This window comes from Nematostella vectensis, chromosome 2 (assembly GCF_932526225.1).
Source record: "Nematostella vectensis chromosome 2, jaNemVect1.1, whole genome shotgun sequence".
Classification (NCBI taxonomy): domain Eukaryota; kingdom Metazoa; phylum Cnidaria; class Anthozoa; order Actiniaria; family Edwardsiidae; genus Nematostella; species Nematostella vectensis.
Genome location: NC_064035.1, coordinates 2,496,611 through 2,524,533, shown reverse-complemented (window position 1 = coordinate 2,524,533; position 27,923 = coordinate 2,496,611). Strand labels below are relative to the sequence as shown.

General features: G+C 41.1%; 5 protein-coding genes across 16 annotated transcripts in view; 3 read left to right on the top strand and 2 right to left on the bottom strand.

Moving 5' to 3' along the window:
• Positions 1-3,440, top strand: part of LOC5515566 (myosin-IIIb) — a 42,185-nt gene extending 38,745 nt beyond the window's left edge. For all 8 annotated transcript variants that reach the window (XM_032385208.2, XM_032385209.2, XM_032385205.2 and 5 more), the window contains 2 exons: positions 341-626; positions 1,608-3,440. In XM_032385208.2, coding sequence (XP_032241099.1) covers positions 341-626; positions 1,608-2,141 — 820 coding nt within the window. In that variant the 3' untranslated portion in view covers positions 2,142-3,440. The remainder of the gene's footprint in view (positions 1-340; positions 627-1,607) is intronic.
• A 42-nt stretch (positions 3,441-3,482) lies between these two features.
• Positions 3,483-10,120, top strand: LOC5515565. Of its 2 annotated transcripts, none has more exons than XM_048724101.1 (8): positions 3,483-3,645; positions 5,082-5,532; positions 6,107-6,403; positions 6,791-7,453; positions 7,772-7,984; positions 8,421-8,769; positions 9,172-9,284; positions 9,534-10,120. In XM_048724101.1, exons 2-8 carry the CDS (start codon positions 5,202-5,204, stop codon positions 10,037-10,039), a joined length of 2,472 nt encoding a protein of 823 aa, XP_048580058.1. In that variant the 5' UTR covers positions 3,483-3,645; positions 5,082-5,201; the 3' UTR covers positions 10,040-10,120. The 2 variants fall into 2 exon arrangements, with proteins under 2 accessions (XP_048580058.1, XP_032241106.1); XM_032385215.2 differs by lacking the exon at positions 3,483-3,645 and adding an exon at positions 3,664-3,866.
• A 495-nt stretch (positions 10,121-10,615) lies between these two features.
• Positions 10,616-17,781, bottom strand: LOC5515525 (globin). 2 transcript variants are annotated; one of them, XM_001635585.3, is made up of 4 exons: positions 17,651-17,781; positions 13,602-13,777; positions 12,012-12,237; positions 10,616-11,852 (listed from the first exon to the last, which is right to left on the bottom strand). In XM_001635585.3, the coding sequence occupies exons 2-4, from the start codon at positions 13,766-13,768 to the stop codon at positions 11,718-11,720; spliced, it is 528 nt and encodes a 175-aa protein (XP_001635635.2). In that variant the 5' UTR covers positions 13,769-13,777; positions 17,651-17,781; the 3' UTR covers positions 10,616-11,717. The 2 variants fall into 2 exon arrangements, with proteins under 2 accessions (XP_001635635.2, XP_048580068.1); XM_048724111.1 differs by lacking the exon at positions 17,651-17,781 and adding an exon at positions 14,397-14,751.
• LOC5515524 (serine-enriched protein) lies at positions 17,767-21,866 on the top strand. Of its 2 annotated transcripts, none has more exons than XM_032385288.2 (3): positions 17,767-17,906; positions 19,905-20,132; positions 20,812-21,866. In XM_032385288.2, exons 2-3 carry the CDS (start codon positions 19,933-19,935, stop codon positions 21,638-21,640), a joined length of 1,029 nt encoding a protein of 342 aa, XP_032241179.1. In that variant the 5' UTR covers positions 17,767-17,906; positions 19,905-19,932; the 3' UTR covers positions 21,641-21,866. The 2 variants fall into 2 exon arrangements, with proteins under 2 accessions (XP_032241179.1, XP_001635692.2); XM_001635642.3 differs by lacking the exon at positions 17,767-17,906 and adding an exon at positions 18,943-19,130.
• LOC5515523 (probable assembly chaperone of rpl4) lies at positions 21,700-27,921 on the bottom strand. Of its 2 annotated transcripts, XM_001635584.3 has the most exons (11): positions 27,615-27,921; positions 27,132-27,250; positions 25,034-25,180; positions 24,132-24,263; positions 23,741-23,823; positions 23,424-23,547; positions 23,162-23,227; positions 22,974-23,042; positions 22,809-22,862; positions 22,360-22,443; positions 21,700-22,283 (listed from the first exon to the last, which is right to left on the bottom strand). In XM_001635584.3, the coding sequence occupies exons 1-11, from the start codon at positions 27,664-27,666 to the stop codon at positions 22,155-22,157; spliced, it is 1,059 nt and encodes a 352-aa protein (XP_001635634.1). In that variant the 5' UTR covers positions 27,667-27,921; the 3' UTR covers positions 21,700-22,154. The 2 variants fall into 2 exon arrangements, with proteins under 2 accessions (XP_001635634.1, XP_048580059.1); XM_048724102.1 differs by lacking the exon at positions 21,700-22,283 and having other exon boundaries at positions 22,391-22,862.
• Between the last annotated feature and the right edge of the window lie 2 nt (positions 27,922-27,923).

Genomic DNA, 27,923 nt, shown 5'->3' with positions numbered 1-27,923 from the left:
ACAAATGTTTAATTACACTTTTTGTAGCTGAAGCAACTGAATTACAGGTCCGGCAAGAGAACACAATTGTGCCCATCCATAACACATGATGAATATTGCATAAATGACCTTCGAGTCCTAACCCCTGACTAAGTGCTTCCCGTATCAAATCGGTTGGTGTTGGTTTGTTTTACTTTGAAAACTGGGGTACTATGGTGTCGGCTGGATGATTATTGCAACCTGCTTTCAACAAGCTCATATCGAAATAGCTGGATTTCCTCAAAGCTTAGCTTATTTCTTTCCTTTTCTAGCTATTCATTTCTAGTTTCGAATTATCCTAACCCTCAGTTGTCATCAACAGACGTTTGTTCGAGTGGCGACCCCCCTCCCCTTCGCCAAACACTGAAGCTGATGTCAAAGAATCTTCAGATGACCCCCCTCTTCGTCAGAGAACGAGCTCCTTTCCTGTGGAGATAAATTCCACTTATCCGCCGCGTTACGCGTCATCCAACTCGCCTTCTGCACCTTCTTCGCCGAGAACCACCGCTTCGTACGGGACAGCAACGCATCTCTCTTCGACACATGCCTTTTCCCCGGCAAAGAAAACATCTGAACATTCAATTGGCAGTTTCACAACCGCTGCTAAGGTATGCTTTCAGTGGGTGATTTACCTTGCTCTTTCGCCGGTTAAAACCACTACCTTATCTCGTATATTTGACATTACACACACCAACCACCTTTTTTTTTTTTTTTTAAATTCTAAACATATACTCTTGCCCCACTGCCCATATCGTAACCCTAACCCATCTTCCGATCTGCTTAATACCTCAACTACCTGCCCACCATCCTACTAAACACTAAACCTTCCCACCCACCCACCCACGTAGCTACCTACCCACCCACCCACGTAGCTACCTACCTACTTGATACCTTACCTACCCACCCACCTACGTAGCTACCTACCTACTTGATACTTTACCTACCCACCCACCCACGTAGCTCTCTACCTACTTGATACCTTACCTACCCACCCACCCACGTATCTACCTACCTACTTGATACCTTATCTATCCACCCACCATGTAGTTACCTACCCACTCACCCACGTAGCTACCTACCTACTTGATACCTTACCTACCCACCCACGTAGCTACCTACCCACCCACCCACGTAGCTACCTACCTGCTTGATACCTTACCTACCCACCCACCCACGTAGCTACCTACCTACTTGATACCTTACCTACCCACCAACCCACGTAGCTACCTACCCACCCACCCACGTAGCTACCTACCTACTTAATACCTTACCTACCCACCCACGTAACTACCTACCTACTTGATACCTTACCTACCCACCCACCCACGTAGCTACCTACCTACTTGATACCTTACCTACCCACCAACCCACGTAGCTACCTACCTACTTGATGCCTTACCTACCCACCCACCCACGTAGCTACCTACCTACTTGATACCTTACCTACCCACCAACCCACGTAGCTACCTATCTACATGATGCTTTACCTACTTACCCACCCACGTAGCTACCTACCTACTTGATACCTTACCTACCCACCCACCCACGGAACATCCTTACCTACTAACCTATCGTTTTCTGGTCGCTAGTCACATGGTGTTCATGGAGACCCTACATTACTATCCGATGTCTCCGAGCCGTTTCAGTCGTCTTCGCAGAGGTCATCCGCCGATAAGAGTTCCCAGCTTACCATGACATCCGACGAACACACGCGTCATGTAAACAACCTAAGACAAATCCCACGCGCATCATCCAAACAGCCTGCAAGAACAACTACATTTGCCGACGAAAATCCAGTCAACGGTCTTCATACAAGCGGTTTAAACGTTATCATTGACGTAGACGACACCAACTCACTGTCGTTAGACGTTACCCAAAGGAGCCAGCTAGAGCTGCCCAAACTGAGACCACGAGCGTGGTCGTACACGTCGGGCGATATGCCAGAGCAACACACGAGTCCTGGGGCACACCATAGAGACCGTGGAAGCGACCCACACAACACCATCCTTTACTCGCACGCGCTGAAGAAGACGGGCAGGATGGAGAAACTGCTGGGTATTACGGATAGGCAAGAGGACGACGTCACAAGAGTTAATTTCACTGTCCCGTTAGCTGTCTCATAGACGCACCCCTCATTTTTTTTTACCTTTAGAAGGCCTTTCTCTGACGGCAATATTGTAGTACTTATACAACTGAGTAGAGAAATATATACCCATTTAGATAAAAAATACTCTCCTGGCCATTGGTTCAGTTCACAGTTACAGTTTTATTTGTCAGGCAGAAAACCCAATCGTTTTCCTTGCCCCGAAGACGATAGCCTAAATTTGGGTGTAAAAATCTCGTGTAACTGGTATGCCTGGTATGAATGTAGATCGAGACGTTATCGTACTCGCTAAGCGAGTGATTCAGCACTAAACAATTTTTACGATTGATTATTTTTCTCACTTCGCGAATTTAATTTTTTAGTGATGTTATATTATATTATAGAATTGTTTGTATATAGTATGATAATATGTGTATTGGCTGGGTGGTACGATCCGTGTTCAGTTATCGAGTATGAACAATTTTGCTATGCCAGACGTTTGTCAGGCTGAAACTGATGACTGGTTGGATGTGAACCGTACCACCACTTAATAGTTTTTTTTTAGTGTTATTCCGTATAGTTTTATTAATTAGTACACATCCATTCAACAACTATCGCCAAGTTAGATAGACCTTGATCTGATCAAAAAAAGCGTCCTTTGTGCTCGATCCTATGGGTTTGATTAGTTCAATTAAGTATACATAATAGATTCTGACAGAGCCTAGCATTCGTTTCTAGTTTAGTGTAATAGTCTACTTTTAAGACCGACTTTCGGCGTGTCGTCTATTTGTATTTGTTCAAAACACTGTAGAAAATACATTTTTTAGGAGAATTTGAATTTTTTGGCTTGGGTCTTGGTAATATTATTTTTTGACAAAAAAAAAAACCCTGAGATTTTAGGCCATACTACAGCAGAAAAGAACCCAAGGAGGCATAAACTCTATATCTTATTCATTAACCTTAGCTTCTCCAGGGGGTCCGCTTGAGCCCTCAGGCGATGTTTCAATATTTATGGCTTCTACGGTCTGTGGATGCATTTTTGTAACATTTGTACAAGTATTAGAGAGACAGTAACTCACTTGCCCAAGGTGGCAGATTACACCCCACTACCAATGTGAGGGTGCGTGGTGGCTGGCTTACGCTGAGATTTGGGTATTTCTGTGAGGAGGGATTTGTTGAACCCTTTTAAATGGTAATACCCGTCATCTCACGCTTGCTTGCGGCGGTCGAACTGGAGTATTAGGTACAACACTCAGCTAAAAGCTTTTAAAATGGTGGAATCCAACTAATAGCCCTTTCTTGCAGTTGACATTAAAATAAATAAATATTAATTATCGCTTTTGTGTGTTATTGTTTTGTGGGTGACCGCGCAACTGACCATAACAAAAAGCCGTGTCGTATTGTGATTATATCCTATGTGTTTTTTGGAGAACTGTAGGCGATATTAGATGCTCATCTGGTATAAAGTCATATCGGAGCTCGTGTGGGGCTGCTTGCATTAAAATGCATTGGAGGGGAATGCTTTTGCCGTTGCTATAATCACGGTTCGTGTTGATTTAAGTATTCATGCCCATCAACCGAACTCGCCAGTTTGGCTACCGCTGTCAGGTGTGAGTGATGATGCGAAATTTGGTTTGCTGCCAAAGTTAAGAATCTATAATTGTGATATTTACCATCCGGGCAGCACGCCAATTCAAGCGTAATTACTGCGCTTTTTATGAGAAGCGCATCGATAAAACAAGAAAATAGATAGGACTACGAGCCGGTAAGCTCTTTTCAGGTCTTGGTTTGTGTCATGTTTGTATGGGCTTTCAGGGTTTTGTTCAAACAGGGATTTTAACGACGAGGACTCCATTTTTGCCGCAGGACGTTTTTATGTTTTCATGAAAAATGAGTTTGCTTCCGAAGAAAGTCAATCTATACAATGTTTAATACCGGAAAGCTGATCCTTGCTCAATTGGATAAGATAAAATATTGCCTTTTTTTTCGCCAAAAATATAGGCCTCCCTCATTTCACAATCTAAAGTTTCCGGGTTTGACAAAATCGATGTAATAATAATTGCATTCAATTCAGGCGTGAATAGAGGGAAAATCGGATCGTCGCTGTGAACATGTCAGCGATTTCTTGTTTTCGCTGTTACCACAATTCTTCCAAACTAATTCCACTAATTAGATGTGACAAGTTAATGTAAATATCGTTAAGAATGTAAAACGTTACATGAATTAAGCACGTGCAGAGACCATTTATCTAGATACGTATAAAAGTAAGAGAAATAAGTTAAAAAAATGTCTATGTACGACACACTATACGATACGCTTATCAAAAGATTCTATTCAAAAATTGTTCTTAAATTATGTCTAGTGCCGATAAGCTTTCAAGTAGGAGTTTGACATAGATAGCTTACATACATAAAATATAAAAATGTCGAAAACATTTTATCTGCAAGTCAACAAAGAACCCCCTGTAAAACGGATAATGTGTTTTGATCCTTATTTTCTTACCAATTGGTAGAAACAATACTCAATTTTTGTCATTTTATATTAGTACTGACCAATGTTAAAAATACGATTAACATATATAGGCAGATACTAATGGCTGCATCAGATGTTTTCTTTTATGTCTTGGATGTCTAAAACCAACAAACCCAGTGTATCTAAATCTTCGTTTTTACGAATACTTGTAGTAGAGCCCTATCAGTAGGCAACAGTAATGAATGCCTTTAATCAGCTGGGCCAGCACTTGGCCGATAGCTCGAGATAGCGGTGAGTGGTTTGCATGCAACGCAGGTGCCAAGGTAAACGATAGCCTTTTTGTCACCAAGCAACTCAACAAAACCCAAAAGGTGACGGCCACGATATCATAAAAGAAATAGTTATGTATCATTATACTTGTATGATATCGAAGATCTTGATATCGTGCTGAAGACGTTTATGGTGATTTTCAGGAGCGAGAACTGAAGTCTTGGCGTTTTTCTTTCAGAAAAGCCCGAACAAGAAGAATGGTGTGGTATCGTCAGACTTCATTAGGTGTTAGAACCTGGGGCAAAACTTGGGAGTAGATTACGCGTGCTGACTCACTATTACGGAAGTGCTCTCAGGGATGATAAGCAAAATGTCGGTGGAAGAGACCGAGTTTGACTCATTCAACAACAACTCTAGCAGTAGGAAGATGGTGCTAAGTGAAGTCAGAATAACTAAGGGCAAATCATGGCGAGCGGCTCGCGTTGCGCTCGTCGTTGCCGCTATCCTTGCAATCACAGGCATTGTGTGCATAGCTCTGGGGGCCGTCCGCCTCGACAGGGCTAAGGGGATGAGCACAGGGGGGCAGCCTGTGGGCGTGGTTTGCGAGTCCTCGCGGAGGAATCTCACCGAGGGTGGGGCGAGCGGGCGAGAGGATCCCTGCGGGCCCTCTGAAGAGCTGGCTAAGTCGGGTAAGACTTCTTCATCTGGTTATCATTCCGTTTTGTGATTTGCCATAAGTATATCATATTTTGCCAAGCTTAAGGGTCTAAGAGCAACGCTAGGATTTGCCCATGAAAACTGCTTCTGACAAAGGGTTTGATTTTCCCTGGTGATACAAAAAACGCATTTATTGCGGGTTATAAAGTTGGCACTGACTCTATGGCAGACCATGAGAATTTGAGACAAAAGAAAACAAATTTAGACAAGCAAGCTAGCAGGGGGTCGCTCTCCGATGCCATTCAAGCATTGGTCTCTTTTACCTAGTTAGAGGAGTCTAGCCAATATCTAAAACTTTTGTTTAACAAAACTTGTTTTTAATAGATAACTTATCATTATTTCTAAAGGATAATATCCGCCCATTTAGTTGTTTAAATATTATAACGACGCCCGGAGGGTAGTTTGAATAAGATATCTAATCGTCTGCGGAAATGATTGTTTCTTTTTTTTTTTTTTCGCGCTCTAGGCTGTTCAAACACGTCTCCATATGATATCACTTGTCATCATCCATCAACAATAATTTCCTTCGATCGTCTCTCATTACAGGGCTCCTACGTTTTCTAGCCAAAGTCGAGGAGAATTATTACATTCACCATCCGTTCGAAGTGCCCTACAAGTACGGCATCAGCCGTGTCGAGGTCAAGAGGACGTTTTCTCCATTTAACCCTTCGCCTGAGGCCATCCAAGCGACAACAGACAAAGCACAGGCGCTCCTGCGCGAGCTCGATAGCATCACGGTAGACAAGCGCTTGCTTAAGCCGCGAGAAGAGATGGTGCTTGCCAAGACAAGACACTTCTTGGAACATAACTTTGGCAGCGCTTATGATAACAGCTACTACACAGGTGTGTCATTGGTAGGGGGAGGGGGGAGGGGAACGGAAAAAAAACTAGACACTTCTTCAGAACTTTGATAGCGCTTATGACGACAGCTACTGAAAACTGGTGTGTCATAGGTAGGGGGAGGGGGGGGGGGGGGCAGAGAGACCAAACACTTTTTGGAAAATAACTTTGGCAGCGCTTATGACGACAGCTACTACATGATCAACTCCGCCCTTCTGATTAGGACCTCCGACTCACTCCTGACTCACACCTCGGATGAGAACACACTCTCTAACGCAAACAGGCAAGGCAGCATCAACATAATTGCATACTAAACTCCTAGACAAGTGAATGTCTCGGAACCCCCTAACTAGACTTATATACCTTTGTTTGTCTTGTGTTCCATTTTAGGCGAATGGATGCTAGGACCAAGCCGGTTTTGCTATATGCAAAGTTTCTCCGAGTTACAATGGACCTTCCGGGCACTCATGTTCCGGATTCGACCAAGAAGCATGGATGACATGGAATACATAATCGATATGATGAGAGAGTACGGCAAGGGAATTGATCAGTACCGTAAAAATATCAAACTCGGAGTCAAAGCCGGAATGGTTAACTCAATTGAAGAATGTACAGTAGGGTACGACTGCCTAGCCCGATATTTCCCTGAGATCAGTCCAACACTCACTCCTCAAGATATCCTTAAGGAATCGTTCATCGGTTCCCTGCTAGGTGCTAGAATACTGTCTGAGACGAAGAACATGTCTTCTTTCTATTGGACTAAGAAGTACAAGAAGTCCTTGGCGAGATCACTTAGGGAGGCGGCGGTCATACATCTCGGCGTCCCATTGGTTGAGTTATTCCGGTACCTATCCGGGCAGCACAGGGTACACTGTCTGCCGAGTAACGCATCCAGCGGGCTAGCCTCGCGCCCTGTTCCCTTTGTATTTTACCACGGACAACCCAACCGGTCTGAGTCAACTACCCAGCGACTTCCAAGCCATCACCCGCTAAACGGGAAGAAAGCTTACGAGCGTATCCTTAGATATTTCACGACGACCAACATGACGCCGGGTAAATCTGATATATAGATTGCATTTCAAGGTACCATATATGGTTTATTTATACTTGGGTCGAGCGTTGGCTTTACATGACGCAGTTCCACGAAAATTTAATGATCAGCATACGTACAATTCTCCTTTTAAATTTCTTGCCAATTGCTTGATTGTTGCCATTGGTTTGGTATCGCTGGTTTGGTATCGTGTGTTTGTTTCGTTAAGTATACAACTTTTGCTTTTTTAGATTAGAGATTTTATCGCATAATTTGTCTTCCAATATTTAAAAGAAATAAATAACAAAATTATGATAGCCTCTTTAATGATTTTCCATCAGACGCTGTTCACCAGGTCGGATGGAAGGCGCTGCGCTCATATTACGCCGAGGCTGTGCAGACCGCGCGAGAATATACCGGCATACACAACGACTCGGAGGCCATCGCGGAGTTTCGCGTCGTTATCAACTCGTCCGACATGTTCTACAATGACAAGCCTTTCCCTGCGAACGAGTCTGATGCGCGAGCTCATAGACTGTGCTCCAATGACGTAGGTATGTTAACCCATATGGCAAGGAAAAAAGTAACCACTAGTTGATTTGGATATACCATGATTCACGAAGGAAAGTCGTTTGGTTGTGATGAATAAATGTACTACAGATTTGAGTACTAAAAAAGAGAAGATTCAATAGAGCTATTTTATTGATACGTATCGCCAATAAATAGAGGGTAGGATAGCTTATGCATGTCACTCTTTACAATATCGGATCCCGTCATAGTTTAGAGTCAATTTCAATTAGCTTTTGTCAGCGAGCTACTGAGATACTCTGATACCAATATCTAAATCGTGGCTGGTCATTTTAAAGATCTTAAGCAAAAAGATCGCTGTATTTCATTTTACTGCAAACAACAATAAAAGGGTAGCTGGTGGCCATTAATTTTTAGATTTTGTCAAGAATATTTTCCATGACGTGATTTGCTCTCCCTAAGCCGCTGCGTTCTACTGCCCCACGCGATACGCCGCGCTCAAAGAGTGGTTCAAGTCATCGTTCAGCACCCTGAGCATGATTCAGCCTCGCCTGCTGCGAATGTTTCACTGGATGGTGGGTCCACGCAAGACCACGCCTGTCTGCCCTGTAGCTATGGCGACCAGCTTCGAGCCTAGCAACGGTGCGCAGAGCTACCGGTCGTCGGGCTACACCTGTCGGTTTCCTGCCAGGTACTACCTGCCATTTTTCCTGGACAGAATGGGACCAAAGTACTCGGAATGGACGGTCAACGCGCACGAAGCCATGCCTGGTCACCATGTCCAGTCTCAGGGGTATTTTGAGAACTTCAGGTAAGTCCAGGTAGAACCATCACAAGGCTATTTCTAAACGGGCCAGCTTGTCCACTCACAAGGGGCTCTTGGAGAACTTAGGCCTGTCCAGGTAAAGTAACACCAAAAAGGCCCTTTCTGTACTGGTGACTGCATGTAGTCCAAGTACGCCTAGGTGTGTTCAAATATAGTATACATACAGATACACCGACTTCTTAGGAGGTGACGGTTGGAGGTCGGTGAAAGTTGCATTCAGGTTTTGGTACATAGGGCATATTTGGGACCTCATGATTTACGACGGGGGAGCTCTACCACGGCTCACACTTGCTGCCAAATTTTTTTAACGCACACAGAAATTTAACGTGTGAAGTTTTATCAGATGCAGAACATTTTGTCTTTATTACCTTTTTCGTGCTCTCCTAGGGACACATGTAAACCGCTGTTGGCAGCGTTGAGCCGCAAACAATACGCGTACACCGCATACTCTGAGGGGTGGGGCTTGTACGCTGAGAACCCACTTATCGCCGCGGACGCAGGTGAGTAAGGCGAATATGAATAAAGAATTCAATTTCCATTGCTTTTTAATGCTTGATCTACACATTGGTGAGACTTTGTGGCAGGAATGTAATTTCCAAATTGGACACCTTTCTGGTTTGCAAAGAAAACTTTGCCAGAAATATCAAATTATTCTGTAGTTTCCGTTTTTGTATTTCTGTATTTACTGCGAGTAAATGATTTGCATGATCAGCTAAGCGAGTGTCCGTAACATGATTGGTATTATCTAGATGTGTACCAAGTCAACAAACTACAAAAATTCGGGATGCTCAAATGGCAAATATGGCGCGCCCTTCGTCTTATCGTCGATACTGGTCTGCATCACAAAGGCATGACCCGTCAGAAGGCACTCCAACTGTTTAGCCATTACGCCTGGGACGACAGCGATGTCGCCGAGAAAGAGGTGACGCGGTATCAGAGCGGTCCGGGACAAGCCACGGCATACATGATCGGACAGCGTGCTATCATCCAAATGAGAGAGAAGGCAACGCAGAAACTCAAAAGCAAGTTTGACCTGGAAGACTTCCATTACTACTTTCTCTCTCAAGGGCCAGCACCTTTGAGCTTTGTCGCTGAGCAGATCGACAAGTTCGCTGATTGTGAGCTTGGTCACGATGTCCCAGGCTGTGGCATGAGACTCGGTGATAACAGACCGCGTCCGCTGATGACTAGGGAGGAGAAAGTACAGGAGTACTTGGAACATGAGCTGAGTGCTCCGCATATCCACGAGCTATAAAAATATCATATGCGCAAAAGGGTGCGGGCGGGCCTATACTCAGATAAACTAATTTTTTAATTAAAATAATTAATAACTGCTGCTAGTTTGTCTTGCGATTTGTCTTATCTGGTATTTGACAATTATTATATGGCTACGATAGTACGCGCGCTGTGATTGGCTAATTAGTAGTCGTGAAATTCCCGTATTGCCCGTCTCTGGGCATTACGGAAGTCCGTATTGCCCTACGAAAAAATGTTTACAATCTTCTATTTAAAAAAAAAAAAAAAAAATTCCACTTTTAATTCGAGTAGCGAATTCTAACACCCAGAAGAAGCAGAAATGGTTGGTTGGCGAGCCGTCTTTTTCCGTATCCGGAGCGGGACATTTTGTGAGCTTTTTTGTGTTGTTTTGTTCGGTTGCACGAATTTCGCCAAAACAAAATTGACCAAAACACCAAAGCCAACAAAAAAGGGGGAATTGAATCTTTTCACTTATTTACATTTTTGATTTGGAAGCGCGCGAGTGTTTCTTGTTTTCCCGCCTTTTTGAAATCGATCAATAAACTAATCAATATTCGCGCGAAAGCGAAGGTGATTTGTTTTCTTGTCGTTTTATTTTAAAAAGCCATATGATAAACAACTTGCTAACCTCGACCGTTCGGTCATACCGGGCAATATCAAACCTTACTCTCGGTTAGTAAGTAGTTAATAAAGACTTTTTGGTTGCGCGTTTAGTAGCACAGCTCATTTTACCAACCTCGATAACAAATTTCGGAATGTCATAACAATCTCTAACTGTTTTTTTTTTAGAATCATTAATTTTTATCCGGTTAAAAAACGTGGAACCGGTGGTTAACATTATGATAAAGCAGCTAAATACCACTCGCCTAACAAGATGTAATCCCACCTTAAAACATATTTATATCAATTTTATATACCTTTTTTATATATCACTTTGGTTATACATTCGGTTCTGTACATGGTAGGGAAGCTTTTCATTTTTTTAAAACTTTTGCCGATAAACCGATTTCTTCTCCCCAAAACGTAAATCGGATTTATTTAAAACTGTACATATAATATCAAACACGGAAATCGTTTCTTTAGCCAGATCTGCAAGAAAAAAAATCGAAGTTCTGAATCTTTCTCTTTCACGGTTCCTGCTTAGTATAAAACGTGGAAATAGTTACAATCCATCCATCCTATTTCATTTATAAATAACAGATAAAAAAAAACTTGCATCGACAAATGAAAATTTTCCTCTGCTGGTTACTTCGCGATGTTCATTGCATCATGAAAAAAACATAATGAAATCCATCCAGCGTGGATCAGTCCTTCGCGCGTGAATCAATCGTTCTCATGCGTTGATCAGTTCGTCTCCCGCGTGAATCAGTCTTGATCGCGCACGGACCAATCTATCTGACGCGTAAAATCAGTTCATCCCACGTGTGGATCAGTCTATGTCACACGTGGATCAGTCTACATCACGCGTGGATCAGTCTATATCACGCGTGGATCAGTCTATATCACGCGTGGATCAGTCTATATCACGCGTGGATCAGTCTATATCACGCGTGGATCAGTACATCTCTCACAGGGGTTAGTGTTTGTTATGCCACAGAAAGAGCAAGAATTCTGTACAGAGTTCCTTAAACCGATAGCACAATAAGGAGGGATCTAACCAAAGAGATTGTCTGACGTCACGAATTCTGACAGCCGTGTATCATGGTGCCAGCGACGAAGGTAAAAAGTTTGTTCCAAGCCATGGACATGTCACTACTCCAGCGTGATAGAAGAACCTCGCGAACAGCGAACAGAAACGCATCTTGCATGTCCTGAAAACACGTGGGAAGTATTATAGGCGTATTTAAAGAAATATTGTACTACAATAGACCCCAGGGGGGATAGAGGGGGGTGTGAACTCCTAGTGCCAGGAACAGAAAACACCAATCAATAAACCTCAATATTGTAGATTATTGGTCAACAATACTTGCCATAAGATGTGCAGCCTTGAGAGCGCGCTTGTTGTGTCGCGCGCCAAGATCCTCGAGGTACGCGCTGAACGCCTGTATGTTATCCATGGATGCCACCGCCGTCTCGATCGCTTTCATCACGCGGCTTGCGTGACCATACAACACACGCGTGGACTTAAGGTCGTCTCGAGACAGACCTCGGAACTCAGGAAAGAGATCTTGGTACGTTGGGTGCTCTTTGAAAAACCTACAAAATGTAAAAGTCTAGGTTATACTACCTTCAAGTAACTTGCTTATAACAAGCTAAACAGGCGGGAGGGTTCAACGCGCCACTACAAGGGGGAGTAAGCGACCACCTTGGGAACTGAAAATTGTGGTCTCTTACGGAGCTGGTCTCTTACGAGACTTGAATAGGTGTTGGTCGCTTACGGGAGCTTTATTAAAAATTGGAATCTAAAAGTTATCGTGATAATAACAACGCTGTTTTATTTTGGTTTATTGCTTGATTTTGAAACTAGGTATTTGACTTATCCATGAGAGTGAGTTGTTTTATTTAATAGCAATTAATTCTACCCAAAGTAGCTCGTTATGCTCGTTTATATCTACGACTTAAATTTTTCGTCATGAGAATATCTTCTGCGTCTACGACGGCCGCATGGTTTCTTTGTTAGCCGATTTCTAAAGCGTGCAACAAACAAGTTGATGGTTATTGTAACTGGAAAAAGGATAAATCGTGGAGTTGGCAATGGACTAGAGATTCCTTGCATTTATAAATTTTCGGGAGACAAAGAAATGTCAATCCCATGGTTAAAATTAAAGTTAAGAAAATTGTGATTATGAAATTCTTTACTGGTTGCCTACTGGTTGCCCACATGGTTGCCTACTACGCTTTATATGTGATTTCAGCATGCTTTGGATATGATGTTTATCAGGTGTTGACTGATGTTGTAAAGCCAAAAATCATTGTGGTCGCACGAGAGCTTAAAAATAAAAGAAAATCTCAGTTGGTGGTTTGAAATTGTGGTCGTTAACGGAGCTGGTCGCACCGATAAGTTGGTCGCTTACGAGAGCTTAGAATTACAGAGTTTATGTGATAATTCAATCGGTGATTCGTGATCGTGGTCGTTATCGGAGCTGGTCGCATACGAGAGCGGTCGCTCAAAGAGCTTCGACTGTAGTCACATTCTCATAAGGCATCTTGCATCCACTCCCTGCTCGTAGAATATCGTATCTATTCCTTTTTCGGCTATCAAAACTAAGGTAATCAATTGCTAACAAGAGAATATGACCTGTAGAATTTGTCCAAGATGATGAGCTTTCATGTCAGATTCTGTATCGTGCTGGAATTGCCCCGCTAGACGAGCACCGTGAGCTTCTCTGCTAGACTTTCATATCTAAAGCAAAATCCCCGGAACTCATTAAGTCGGTTATCCTCTCCTGCTACGTCGGTAGTTACTTTTTGCTTTGCTGATTAATGTTTATTGTTATGTTGACCCTCCACATTATTCAGTTATAAACTCCAAGTGGTCAAATAAACCATACTTATTTTTCATAATTCCTTGCCAGTTGTACACAAAGTATACACACCATCTTTGTGTCCGATCGACTCACCGTAGAAAAAGTGTCTTCCCGACAATTCTCTGGTATGGCTCGATCAGCTTCCATGTCTCAAGAATGATGGCTTTTTCCTCTGGCGTTAGGCTTATCACTACCTTGGCTTTTTTCTTCGCCTCTTGTGCCTTGGCCGCTTTGAGCGACGCCGAGGCTGAACACCCCATCTTGCCTGTCTGGTGAAAAAACAGGATACAATTCAAGCCTAGCAAAGAACGCTTTTTTCAAGCGCGGACCTCGTGGCATTTATCACAACAAGCACCAGTCATCTAAAGCTTCTCGCAATTGAAAAATTATTTAAAAAGGACAAGAAAAAGCACCCGTTTTATATAATGGCTCTGTTAGCCATTTTGTCGTCCTAGCAGCTCTAGATCTAGTAGAAAAAATATTTGTATCCGTCTATCTAAAATTCCTTTAGCATTAAGAATGAAGTTAACTACGCCAGAGAATATGTTATTTTTTTGATGGTAATTCTGTTTTCACACTCAATATCAATTTAAAAAAAACATGAATTAAGAAAGGACTGACTGATTGCCTTTAAAGCTAGCTAAGCATGATTCAAAAGTTCACAGATATATCAGGCTTAGATACGGCAGATAATAAACCAACAAACTCTTAAAGATGAGTGTAACTGCCGAATTCATAACAAAAGGATGCTTGACGAAGGGAGGCTTTAAAAAAATCACCATGAATTACTTTTCACACAGAAACACACCTTCGTAGAAAGACGAACATTGAAACAATTTTTGCTAGTCGTTTTGTTGAGTAGCAAATCTATAATAGTAAAGAAGTTACCTTCGGGGTGACGATAATGATAATTTATGAAAATGATGCTGGACGAAGGACCGCTTGTTGGCGAAAATGACCCTTACTGTGAAGACCTTTAGCGAATCGTGTATGAAGAAGTGAGAATTTGTTTACCAAAGAACTCTTCCGGTATCCATAGTTGTTTGTTATCTACACTATTTTTTTTTTATAAAAAGAGTTTTCAATAAAAAGAACATGTCGAGGCTCAGATAGCAGCAAAATATTGTTTTGCTAATGTCAAGCAATAATGAATTAAATTGTGTTCATCATAATAACGAACAACATATTATATTTTTTATCATTCATGTAGTTCTCTTCTAATATTTCACTTAGTATAATCCAAAAATAAGAACGGCTTAGCCACAACTCTAAAAATTCTTTAAAAAAGTGTATTGTCAGAATCTAGTTATTTATCAATAGACAATTACTACCAATTATATCATGGTTAGTTGTTTACATGTTTTGAAGCTAGCAATGATGCTATAGGTGAACTGGTGTTTTCATGGCAAGATCATGAACTAGTGGGTATTTAGATCAAATAAAGCAGATAATGAGGGGGGATTGAGACTACTATTCAGGCTACGGATGATTAGCGGATGTTCTCATTCCAACCTATTGTTTTTAACAGCATATTTTATAGAATTGAGCTCGTTTTAGTGTTTTTTTTTTTAATAAAAACAGGACATGGTGGGACGCACTAACTCAGCTTGCCCGCCGGAAAATGCATTCTCTCTAGCAGGGAAGGTGATTTGGGGAAAATAAAAAAAATGTAATGTACTGGTAGATATGTGGAAATGAAAACGAAAAAGCTTTCTTATCAAAATTTGGAAACATTATTCTGCTGATTCTATGCGTCAAAAATAGATTTGGTTTTAATCTGGTATTCGTACCGAGGCGTCGGGGCTTAACTGTGGCTGTGTGGGGTAATACAATGTGTGGTAATGGACGTTGGTGCGTGGGTTAAAGTGTGTACGTGTGGCTATTTTATATGGTGTATTGCATTGGGGCCGGAAGGGTCGGAGTAGTGGCTATGTATGAGAGGTAGAAATAGGCTAGCAGTGAGATGTTAGGGGAGAACTGTGTGTTTGACCTTCGGAGGGGAGAACTGTGTGTTTGACCTTCGGAGGAAGGTGATAATTACATGTTGATAACTTCTTGTGATAACATATTGTTCAATCTTGTGGAGTGTAATGTGAGCTTGTAGACAATTGAATGGAATTACAAGGCCGGTGATAGGAATAAAATATGAAGGCGTGCAGATACGGTATAAAAAAAATAAATGGATGGCGAATAGGAGATAGAAATGGGTTATATAAGTATAGGACAGTTGGCTCCTCGAGTACGGGGTGTTATATTGTGTCGTGTAAAGAGAGACTGTGTAACGATGCGCGCTCTAAGATAGTGGCTGATAAGCGGTGAGTTTATGCGATGGCCTATATTGAGCGAAAATAATACGCGGAGGCACAGGCAGCAGAAACGGCAGGAATACGAAGAATCAAGAGAAGTGAATGGCAATATAACACCCCGTACCCCGTACAATATAACACCCCGTACTCAAGGAGCCAACTGTCCTATACTTATATAACCACAGGTAGCCCAGGCAATGGCTTCGAAGCTTGTTCGTAGCTTGGAATCGGCTGTTATTCTTAGAGGTCAAACGAGTGGATTGAAGTCGCGATTTTTTGTGAAACATTGCCAATAAAATTGCCTTAAAACTTAGAACATGCCTTGTTGTTGTCATATTTATGTGTAATATACGATTTTGGGGGGTTTTCGTAACGGAATATATGACTTCTCTCATATTACACATAAATAGAAAATAGAAAAAGTCGTTTGGGTTTAAATAAACTGAGTATCCCCTGAGATAAGCATCGAGCCTTCTAAGACAAGACACTTTTTCTTGAGATCGAGTCATCTAATGTTAATTTCTTCCTTCTAAATCTTGAAATATTAAGTAAAATAAATGGTTGATTTATTTCCGTTTAATGTGTCTCGGCTTTGTTACAAATGCAGTGCTCAACTTAATTACGAATGTGTCTCGACTTCATAACAAATGTGACAAGACCTTATTACAAGTCATGACTTTATTACAAATGTGGCACGACCTTATTACAAATGTGGCACAATTTTATTACAAATGTGGCACGACCTTATAACATTTGCCACGACCTTATTACAAATGTGGCACAATTTTATTACAAATGTGGCACGACCTTATAACATGTGCCACGACCTTATTACAAATGTGGCACGACCTTATAACATTTGCCACGACTATATTACAAATGTGGCCTGACCTTATTACAAATGTGGCACGACCTTATTACAAATTTGGCACGACTTTATTACAAATGTGGCACGACTTTATTACAAATGTGGCACGACTTTATAACAAATGTGGCACAGTGTGATTACAAATAAATGTGTAACATTATTGCAAAATTGGTCCTGTGTAATAAGAAAATGTGCCACAGTGTAAATACAAATCCGACCGGTAATTACAAATGTGGCCTCAACAAATGGTAGCCATACCGGTAATTACAAATGTGGCCTCAACAAATGGTAGCCATACCGGTAATTACAAATGTGGCCTCAACAAATGGTAGCCATACCGGTAATTACAAATGTGGCCTCAACAAATGGTAGCCATACCGGTAATTACAAATGTGGCCTCAACAAATGGTAGCCATACCGGTAATTACAAATGTGGCCTCAACAAATGGTAGCCATACCGGTAATCCATCGCGTAACTTTCAAAGCGGGTGGGCTGACATGCTGATTAAATAGCATATTCAAGATGACCTCTTTCATTAGGATATTGAAAGCTAATTAGTAAATGGGACTCTCTTATCTCAGGTGATAGAAATTCGTCCGAAGCTTTCTATTATTCTTGCCAAAGATGTTTCGCACAACTAGCACACAGTCCTTCAAACACCCTATCCGTAGATAGGATTATAATAAATAAACGCGAACCTATAATCATCAGTTATGGTTTTCGGTTTACCCATCAAAAACTGCTATATTTTTTACTTACCGTAGCGCGAAAGAAAAGGAGGAACATTGACTTTTTTAAATTGATATTAAGTATAATGATACGCAATATCATAGATGGATCCTAAGCACTTTCTATTATGTTAATGTGAGTGGGTCTTGAAAGGTAAAGTAATCGTTGAAGTCACGTCAGCCACCTGACCATCACAAAGAGTTATTACACGCTTGTTGAACAAGTCCAATCTACTCACCTTATCCCGGCACTTCTGGCTGTCTCTCTGTGTCCAAAGTTTGTCAGTGTTATAATGTGATGTGCGTTTGCTCGGCTTGCTTACTCTGGCGCCGCCGCAAGTATCAACATATCTGGGCAAGATGAGCACTCTTGACCCGCACCTATTCTTCTGAGCACGTACTGTCTCGCGTCAGTTAGGCTAGCGGATTGGGTTTCTGTGCGAACCTAACAAGTTCCGGATGGCCTGTTTTGCTTTGCCTGGTGCGGAGGTCGAGGTACGTAAAAGAGGTCCTGACGGACATTTTTGACATAAATGGATTTGTATACAATACAGTGACAGATTGTCGATTGGCATTCTATTAGTGAAATCGCACATAATAACAGCGTCTAGCTGATGTCACTTTTACTTTGTAAGAAATTAAACGTCCTATCGTCATTCGCAAAGAGAGAAAACGAACGCCAAAAGTTGTGTTTTTAGCCCTCCCCTCCTTCTACCCCTGCCAAAAAAGTAGCGCCAGGTACAGGGACCCAGAGAAGCAGTACAAGTAGTTGATTACACGTATTTGATGCCAGTTTTTATGTCCAAATGATAAAAGCTATGCGCCGCTAGCTTTTGTCTCAAACAAATTTGCATAAGCGTTTGAACAAAGCTCCGTCTCTCCGTCAACTCTGACTACTTGACCTGGTTGTGATGGGTTTTTCGTGGTGGTTTTCCTTTATTTTTTTTATTGTTTGTTTAAAAAATAAAATAAATAACCTAATTAAAAGAATACTCAGCTAAACATTGTAAAAAATTATAATTAAACACGTGGCTTTGTTTTTTAAAAAATGCTTCTCGTGCCCAACTTAAGTAACTACCCGTATCTTTTTCATTCTTGCGCTAGATATAGCTAAAAATAATCAATCACCAATGGAATGAAAAAAAAACTGAGCTGAATTGTTTGAATAATAAAATGGCGCGAAAATTCGAGAAAGTCCGTGAAAATCTTCAAGTTCTCAATAAAGATAGGAAATCATTTATACAAAAAAAAGCATTTTATATTACTCTAGGCATACAATGCAATCAACTTGAGTTAGTTCCTTTAAAGTCACACAGGAATCATTTAACTCCCCGATAACGGAAGGCAGCAGAGGTGTCTTTTTGGCGAAAGCACCGTAATGTTTCTAAACGCCGATTCCACTTGTGATTGATTAACCATTTTGCCTTGAATATATCGAACTACGTTACAAAGTTAATCTCACCGTGATATTTTAGGCTAAAATAAACATCAATTTGGATAACATTCCAATGCAAGTAATGTATGGTGAGCACGTGGCGGTTTTGAGGCAGAAGGCATTCCCGCGAGCAGATGTGGATAAGCATGCGCTGCTGTGTTTGTGTATTTTGGTTCGAGACCTCAGCAGCGTCTCTTTGGCTATCACATGCACAGGTCACACAGCCCTTCTTGCTTTCTCAAAAATAGAGCACATGTCCACCAGGCACCCCAAGACAACCTTGGGTAAGTGTAGGATTTAGTACCAGCGGCTCTTGGAGGATTTTAAATACAATATAGCAAAGCTTGAGCATTCTAGCTCAACCTCTGTACTGTGATTCCGATATGGGCATTTTGTCGTTGTGTCGTTATCTTATAACTTTATGAGTGGGCAAGAATGAGCTGTCAACAACAGATTTTTAAGTGTGTACTTGAAGTTTTTATTACAAACCTGGCTCGAATTATGCGGTCCGATTCAAAACTTATGCAACTCAGGATAAAGATAGATTATCTTAGGCTGAGACCCTGAGGATTTGGTGCGTTCCAGATTTTCGAATTTTAATCTTATTAAAATGCTCTGATATCAGAAAAGAAGGTTAAAGTTTTCAACTCTTGTGCCCAGGGGCTCGTATCTCGCAAAGATTAAGATAGCTTGGATTCCGAGGCAAAATTAGATACTCTAGGGTTTGAATGTTTTATTTTATTTTATTATAATTATCTAATGTTGTGTTTCGAAGGTTGCTCTAATGTTGTGTTTCGAAGGTTGCTCTAATGTTGTGTATTCAAAGGTTGCTCTAATGTTGTGTATTCAAAGGTTGCTCTAATGTTGTGTATTCAAAGGTTGCTCTAATGTTGTTGTATCCAAAGGTTGCTATTGTGGAGTGGCGGAGTTGCCATATGGCTTCCCTCTACTAGTTTAGCGTCTTTTGTCTAAATTGATTTGTATTGATTTGCTTCTAAAAAACAGTAAAAGCTTGTCCAAGAAAGCACAGCATTTAACCTTTGCCAATTCAATTTCAGAATAATTTCCCAGCCACGTGTAGTTGAGATGGAAGCGAGGGGCGCAGATGGTACTCCAGACAAAGGTAGCAAGCTTGATGCATCCCGGAAACATGATAATCCCGCGGGACTGGCACGGGATCTAAGTCAGCTCTCCTCTATGCCTCAACTCTACGATGTGTACTTTACTGTTGGCAAGGCTGGGACCTGTATTGGCGGCGTCAAGGCCATTCTGGCGATGAGAAGCCGGTAAGGGATTGTGCCTTTTGAGCGAGGGGAAAAAGTTTTGAAATAACTAAGGAATCATCGTGCTTTTCTGGTTAAAAAAATGCCTGAACTGTTGCGTCCCAAGAAATATAAGCCACACTACATGGCACTGTTCAATTAAAACACCCACCCCCACCCCGACCCTTCTTAAGGCTAAATAGTCGACCCATAAACATAAACTTGTATACAACCTCTGTAAACCGGTCACCTTTAACACTTATCAAACGGCCAACCTCTATACAGCGGCCACTGCCAAAATAATTGCGCCACTCCTAAAGTAATTGCACCTCTATTAAGAGGCCACTACTGGCTGTATAGAGGAACATTGTATTTAGAATTCTGCACTCGGGTCACATTTTACATTGTTACTAGAAATAACAATATCATATAATAAACATTTCATGCAAAAACCCTTAACGGTAAGCAATGCAATAAATATGTGATTCGTATTATCTCAATCGCGTGATTTGGGCCGGTTGCGAGATTTCGCGCGATGAGAAGGTGTTATAGTCAATGGAGATTTGTTCATAAACTTTTGGTATTTTGGAGGCTAAAGGGCTGTGAGACCATTGTTAGACCATGTTTCGAGCTTTGATCGAGTATTAATTGGTTTGAAAATCGTCATAGTTATTCATATCAAGAATCCTTCCTATCCTCCAAGGGTGTTCTTCAAGATGTTCTACCCAAACCCAGACCATGCCGGGCGGACAGCCTCGACCAATCAGAGCGCTCAGAGCAAAACACAAGTGATCAAACACGCCTTTATGCTGCTCAAGAAAGAAGTCTCGCCCAAACGAGACCAGAAAACAGATGCGAGTACGTTCCATGTGGGTGACCTCGAGCCTCTAGCGTTCTCCCGGCTGATGGAGTTCCTACACGGCGGTTCGTGTGACCTGGACGCACGGACGGCTGTCGGCTTACTGGCGGCGACAGACTACTTCGCAATCGACGATTTACAGGCCGCAGTCTTGAGCTTCCTGGAGACTCGTATCACCATTGAATTGGCGTGCTACCTGCTTTCTGAGGCAGAGAAGTACATCCAGTTCAAGAAAATAAAAGCACTCCTGTCCAGGCTTCTAGAATTCACGGCCAAAAACGCGTGCGAGATCCTGAGACTACCGGCATTCTGCTCACTCTCTCGAAGCGTTGTGCGTCTGATCTTATCGCGAGGGGATTTCAATGCTAGCGAATGGGACAAGTTCAAAGCAGCGCAGGCCTGGGGTGTAGCCTATTGCAGGAAAAACAAGGAAACAAGCTTGAAGGAGGCATTGGAACCGCTGGTCGAATGTATCGCATTTAATGAGGTGCCCGCGGTGCTGCTGATGCAAAACGTACGGAAACTCGACGTAGTACCACCCCACGTGATCATGGAAGCGCTCGCTTACCAGGCTGACCCGACGAGTGTAGCGAGTACACCCGAGCGGGGCACGAACATACGACAGACAACCGACGCCCTCGACACCAGGGAGGAACGATCTTATAAGGGATGACAAAAAGCTCCTTGCAATTCCGGGCAAGTAATGGCCAACTCATACGGCACTATTAGAAATAAATAATCAAAAGATCTTTATTAAATTTATTACGTCAGGAGTCAATAACATTAGATGTAGCACTCTGTAATTTGAATTGAAACTGTGGGGGAAGTGCTCTTTTGAGGAACTTTTTTAGTGTAAAAGCGAATGTTACACAATGTCAAAAAAAGAAAGTCTATTGAAACACTCAGTTTATTCCACTTGGCATATGAATGAAAGGCTGTTGCTTGGTGATACCATCAGGGCTTTATACAATCACAATGGCAATGTCGTCTAGGCTATAAGCATTTGGTCACCATAGTAATGTGATCAAAGAACATTTGATCATCAAGGGGATACTTCCCAAAGTTCTTGACCACATTGTGAAGTCATTATTTGGAATCTGAAAATGGGCATGTGATAACCATGATTATGGAATAATGTGGGTTCACTTATGGCGATGCCAATGTTTCAATTTATGACATGGGTATCATCACGACACTTCCATTTGCTCATCATCATCGTCTTCATTATTCATTGTATCCTCTTCATCCGTGCTTGCCAACATCTCTTGAATGTGAGCTCCTAAAGCTTCATCCTCGCTCTCCATCTCACTCCAAATCTAAAATATAACCACATGCAATAATCAACAAGCCCATCACAGCAGAATCTAATATATTTGACGATTTTTGGATCACCTTATGTGCCCTTTCCAAGCAAATTTTCTTATTGACTGGGTCCTGTCCTGATAGATGATACATCAGACCAAGTAGATACCACACCTATTTATATCACAGAATACAGTCAACTCTTGCAGAGTTTTGATGAAGAGACATTCAGCAATGCCCTGGGTTGCTGATGCTTAGGATAAGACCAGGGTAAGAATAAGCACAGGGTAAGAATAAGATCAGGGTAAGAATAAGACCAGGGTAAGGATAAGACCAGGGTAAGGATAAGACCAGGGTAAGGATAAGACCAGGGTAAGAATAAGACCAGGGTAAGAATAAGACCAGGGTAAGGATAAGACCAGGGTAAGGATAAGACCAGGGTAAGGATAAGACCAGGGTAAGGATAAGACCAGGGTAAGAATAAGACCAGGGTAAGAATAAGACCAGGGTAAGAATACAAAAAAAGGTCGAGGCCATACCTCTAGCTCCTCATCATTTTCTTCAAGTAAAGTTTGCAAAACTTGAGCAGCTTTCTGTGGTAGATTAGTAGAGAACACATTAGATGACAAATAGTAAATAAATACAACACACACAAATGTGGAGAGATTATTGATCACAATGAAACTTAAAATCATAAACAGCACCTCAAAGTCTTCAAGTTCCAGCAGAAGTTTTGCTGTTGTGATGCGAGCCTCAAAATGGGGCATTGGGACCTGAGAACCAAAAAAATATAATCTGATGACAAATAAAAAAGTGACAAAAAACGACCATAGTAAGTTATTGGTTCAATTGAAACATAAATCAATCAAGTTCAGTAAATGGGGTGCATCACCTCTTGTAAGTCATCATCCTTTCCTAGCCATAAATCTAATCCTTTGCTTAGTACCTTCTTTCCTTCCTACAGGTGTAAAAAACATTGTCATACTTGTGAAAATACACTATTGACAGGCTTTTAACAACTACAAATAAGGGGTGAATTAAGTGAACCTTCTCTAATACTCCCCAATTTCTTTATCCGTCTTGCTAAAGATTAGTAATATATGCACCCAGCCTTGGACATGCATATATGTATTTAAGTGATGAACAATACATACTTCAATCTTTTGCCGACTGAGAAGACAGTTGGCCATTACTTGGTAAGCCTCTGGATTTGTTGGGTCTGCTTCTATTGCTTTCTGGCAATACTCAGAGCACTTTATCTCAGCTTCATCATCAAAACTGGGAAAGAGAAAATTGAGAGTTGGTATCTGACTTCTCCCATCAGATGTGAATTTCTTTTAGTGCAAAAGGCTTTGATACACTAACTGGCATTATATTACAGTAGCACCCTTACAACATAAGGTATATTCAATTAAATAAAATATTTGTGAATACTTTTGAACAATTGACATATTACACATTTGTTACTAACCATTCATCAGTAAGGTAAATTTCTGCTAAGGAGCAATATGCAGCAGAGATGTCCTTGGGCGACACTGATAAACTAGCCCCTCCCTGAAATAGTTGTCAAGTTTTCAGCTTGATGTAGAATTATATATACTTATATTAATAGATACGAATATTTTTTGTTCTGCCAGGCCAAGGGTGCTTGATAGTGATTCAAAGTCAGAAGAGCATGATTATAAAATAATTATATGGTTCCTGGACACCAAAGCCTGATGATTGCTTAATAGCATAAAACTCTGAGTCACCGGTGCGCCAGGAACAATATAATTATTGTTTACTTATATTATATAGTCTGTAATATAATATCTGTCTGCTTGTCCATCCATCCATCTGTCTGTTAAATGCCATTAACATACCTGTGGGGATGTCATAAGCTGGATTCCCTTGGTGAATACCTCAGCCGCCTCTTTACCTTGAAGCATCTGGCCAATGGACATATACTTGCTGTAGCCCTCATCAGGTGACAACTGAATTGCACGACGAAAACACTGTGTTTGGGTCAAGTTAAAGAACTTATACTGGGCAGCTTCTACACTGAATGATCACAGACACAGAAAATCTCCACCAATCAACAAAACCACAAAACACATACATATACAACCAGGTCATACAGACTGGGGCGTTAGCCCATTTTTAGGAATTTCTTTATCTTACCCTGCCTTCTAACAAAATATACCTATTTTAAAAAACGTTGTCAGTGCGAAACGACAAATCTCCACCAATCAACAAAACCACAAAACACATACATATACATACAGGTCATACAGACTGGGGTGTTAGCCCATTTTTAGGAATTTCTTTATCTTACCCTGCCTTCTAACAAAATATACCTATTTTAAAAAACGTTGTCAGTGCGACAAATGGCGATTGGCTAATGGCAGTTCTAGGACCGAAAGGAACCATGGGTCTCATTAAATTTCTACTAAATGCTGAAGAATATGGATAAATCAAACAATTATCCAAAAAAGATCATCAATGTATGTCTCTGACATTGCTAGACTTTATTTAACACCTTTAATTTTACGAATGATTAGTACCCAGAAGCACCGTTCTGGCTTAGAACTGCCATTTACAATTTGCCATTCGCCATTTGCACTGACAACCTTTTTTGAAATAGGTGTATACTGTGTGGTCAATGATACAGTATCTAATGCATAATTACAACAACATACTTATGTCTTTATTGTATCAAGGCTAGAAGAGGCCAGGGTAACCTACATTAAATGACAATCAATGCTAATAAGAAGTAAAAGGATACATTTACAGCTTTTTCTGGTTGTCCTGTTTCCAAAAACACCGAACCAGCCATTTCTATTGCTTCAACGTGGTCTGGATCAATTTCAAGGGCTCTCTCACAAAACTTCTCAGCAAGCTCATAGTTCATTGCTCCCATGCATTCCTCAACCTTAAACATAGAGTAATGTTGCAAGTTCTTGAGATATAAATCATGAAAGGGAGACAATATTACCCCCCCCCCCCCATCAACCCTGGATACAATATAATCCCATCCCATAATGCCTGAGGGCAATATCACCCCTTCCACCCTCCCCCTCCCATCAACCCTGGACACAATATAATCCCATCCCATAATGCCTGAGGGCAATATCACCCCTCTCACCCTCCCTCCCATAAACCCTGGACACAATATAATCCCATCCCATAATGCCTGAGAGCAATATCACCCCTTTCACCAACCTACAGCATAGTAACACCCTCCCCCTCCCATCAACCCTGGACACAATCTCCTCTCCCCATCCCATCATTAATTCTAACCGATGTACTTAATAGATGAAAATCGATCATCGAAAATCAATCAATAAATCAATACCAATCGATGGAAGTTCCTTAATTAAAATCTATTGGTATTGGCTAATTGATGACCAATCGAAAGTCACATGAAGATTGTCATTCAATCACATTGATTAATAGCGATTTACATCGATAAACTGCAGAGACCACAGGGGGAGGATTTTGTTGCGGCAAATTAAATTGCGCTGGATAATAGCTCTTTAGCCCAGTCTTCAGACATACACCAATATGTATGCATAGGCTTCACAGTTTAAAGTCCCAGTATAAGGTACGAACATTCTGTTTGGTAGTCAGGGATCTCGAAGGAATCTTTCTGGTGGGTGAAAAACGTCCGAGTTTCGGGGGTGTACTGATTGAGCGTAGCATTTTTCGTGGGCTTTGGAATTTAAGAAATGACAAGTTTTTTGCATTTTTCCAGGGGGATTTTATTTTTTTTGACGGAGAAAAGGGGAAAATATGTGTGCACTAGTCAACCCCTGAAAGATCATGGTTCATGAAGGGGCTTTCAACGATAAATTACACTTTTTTCTTGTGGCCATTTAGTCTCAGTTTGCAGTTTGTATGTTTTACACAGGGTGCACTTTAATGATACTGCCTAAAGCTTTTAACACCTCTTATCAGAAGGGTCTTCCTTATCAACAGGATATGGCAGTATGCATGGGCGGGCATCTCGCTCATCCACGAACACTGCTCAAAACTATTTTTTTAACAGTCACATTTCACAAGTACCACTTCATACCACTTTCAAAGTTTTGCGAAAAAAGAAACCAATAAATGGCTTTCGGCAACCTAGGTTTCTCCAAATACTGTATTCACTCGAACCGGATTTTTATTTTGCTCTTGTAATCTTGCCACATCCAAACTTGCGTAATTGTAATGTTAGCGTAACGCAGCATCGCGAGTACCAATATTATGTTTTTACTTATGGGGGGGGGGGGGGTTAATAGATTCGCGGATTGGCGGATTCTGCCCCGAAATGCTCACGTATTATGGATTTGATGATTATTTCAGTGCATTGGCGGATTTTTGAAATACTGCGGATCCCTGATCTGTTGGGAATTTGAGCTCGGATTTCGGATTTTGACCGCTTTGACAGTCAAATTTCGGATTTTAAATGAATTTCAATTGATTCTATGGTTTATCTGTAAGCCATGCAGAAAATTATCTGTGGATCCAAGAATTTGAAAATGTAGCGGATCGGTGGATTTACATACCCCTATTCACCCCCCCCTCTAATAGCAAAACTCTTTACATAATGCAGCTTACACAGAAAAGCTGATCAATCTTCAAGGATGTCTCCAGCCTAGCAATTTTTCGTTGACATATCAAGCTACCCTAAGCCCTATTATCAAGGGATAACAATCGATCATCAATCAATACCAATCGATAAAAGGTCACGAATACCTTGGTTATCGATTGGTCATCGATTCCCAATATCAATCAATTGATTGTTATCGATTGCTAATGATTTGTATCAATTGCAATTGATTATCGGTTTTATCGTTAAGTACGTCGGGATTCTACCATGAAAAGTTCTTGATAATTACCTTCACTAGCAGATCCTTCATGGTATGCTCCTGTTTTATGGCTGTGTTGTTATTTGAAACTGGAACCTCGCCCTCTCTCTCCACGTCCTTGTTATCACAATCGTCATGCTTTGATGCGACTAAATACCATATAAGAATAAATAGTAAGTAAATATCATAAATACTGTACTGTAGTAAATCTACTCCAAACGAACATCAGAGGTCTAAACCCGTAATATATAGTAGCATTTAGTCAAAGTGTTGTAGTCAAATCAGCGCAAAAGAGAGCAAAGACATTAGAATAAATAAGAGTTGAGTTCTCTACGTGTATTCCACAGGACTAGGAAAATCTAAATTGCATACTTGTTTTTGAATTTCTCTCCACGTGCGTTTTGTTTATGATTCAAGTAACCATTGTTTTACACGATTCCAAAACGTTTCTCGAGCTGACGGAAAAACATACTGTTGCAATATTTGTGTTGGGCTTATAAACAGTAAACCTACCTTTCTTACTAGAGGAAGCTTTCTTTTTCTTCTTCTTTTCTCGACCTCCCATCGCACCCCACAGCACAGGACGATTATCTTTTCTTTTTTTTCAGCGAAACCTACTTCCATTGCGAAAGCCGCTGATTCAGATTTGAACCGGAGAGGGAGGGTGAGAAGTATTTTTTCATAGTGAATAAAAGGTGAAGCAAAATTACTAGATTATGACGAAATATTCTCTTTTAGAAATACGTAAACCTTTAAAATAGTTTAATATTTTTAAAAGCTTAAATGTCATATTACAAGAAATGAATATGTAAAAAACATCTG

Bases quoted from the DNA above. Each gene is read 5' to 3' on its own strand.
- LOC5515523 (XM_048724102.1), bottom strand. From the start codon at position 27,666: ATGGGAGGTCGAGAAAAGAAGAAGAAAAAGAAAGCTTCCTCTAGTAAG. The intron at 25,181-27,131 runs GTAATTATCAAG...TCTATGTTTAAG, and splicing joins TGAAGGATCTGCTAGTGAAG to GTTGAGGAATGCATGGGAGC. The intron at 24,264-25,033 runs GTATCCTTTTAC...ACCCAAACACAG, and splicing joins AACCAGAAAAAGCTGTAAAT to TGTTTTCGTCGTGCAATTCA.
- LOC5515524 (XM_001635642.3), top strand. From the start codon at position 19,054: ATGCACAGGTCACACAGCCCTTCTTGCTTTCTCAAAAATAGAGCACAT. The intron at 19,131-19,904 runs GTAAGTGTAGGA...ATTCAATTTCAG, and splicing joins GCACCCCAAGACAACCTTGG to AATAATTTCCCAGCCACGTG. The intron at 20,133-20,811 runs GTAAGGGATTGT...CTATCCTCCAAG, and splicing joins ATTCTGGCGATGAGAAGCCG to GGTGTTCTTCAAGATGTTCT.
- LOC5515525 (XM_001635585.3), bottom strand. From the start codon at position 13,768: ATGGGGTGTTCAGCCTCGGCGTCGCTCAAAGCGGCCAAGGCACAAGAG. The intron at 12,238-13,601 runs GTGAGTCGATCG...TACATTTTGTAG, and splicing joins GGGAAGACACTTTTTCTACG to GTTTTTCAAAGAGCACCCAA. The intron at 11,853-12,011 runs GCAAGTATTGTT...ACGTGTTTTCAG, and splicing joins TCAAGGCTGCACATCTTATG to GACATGCAAGATGCGTTTCT.
- LOC5515565 (XM_048724101.1), top strand. From the start codon at position 5,202: ATGATAAGCAAAATGTCGGTGGAAGAGACCGAGTTTGACTCATTCAAC. The intron at 5,533-6,106 runs GTAAGACTTCTT...CTCTCATTACAG, and splicing joins TGAAGAGCTGGCTAAGTCGG to GGCTCCTACGTTTTCTAGCC. The intron at 9,285-9,533 runs GTGAGTAAGGCG...GGTATTATCTAG, and splicing joins ACTTATCGCCGCGGACGCAG to ATGTGTACCAAGTCAACAAA.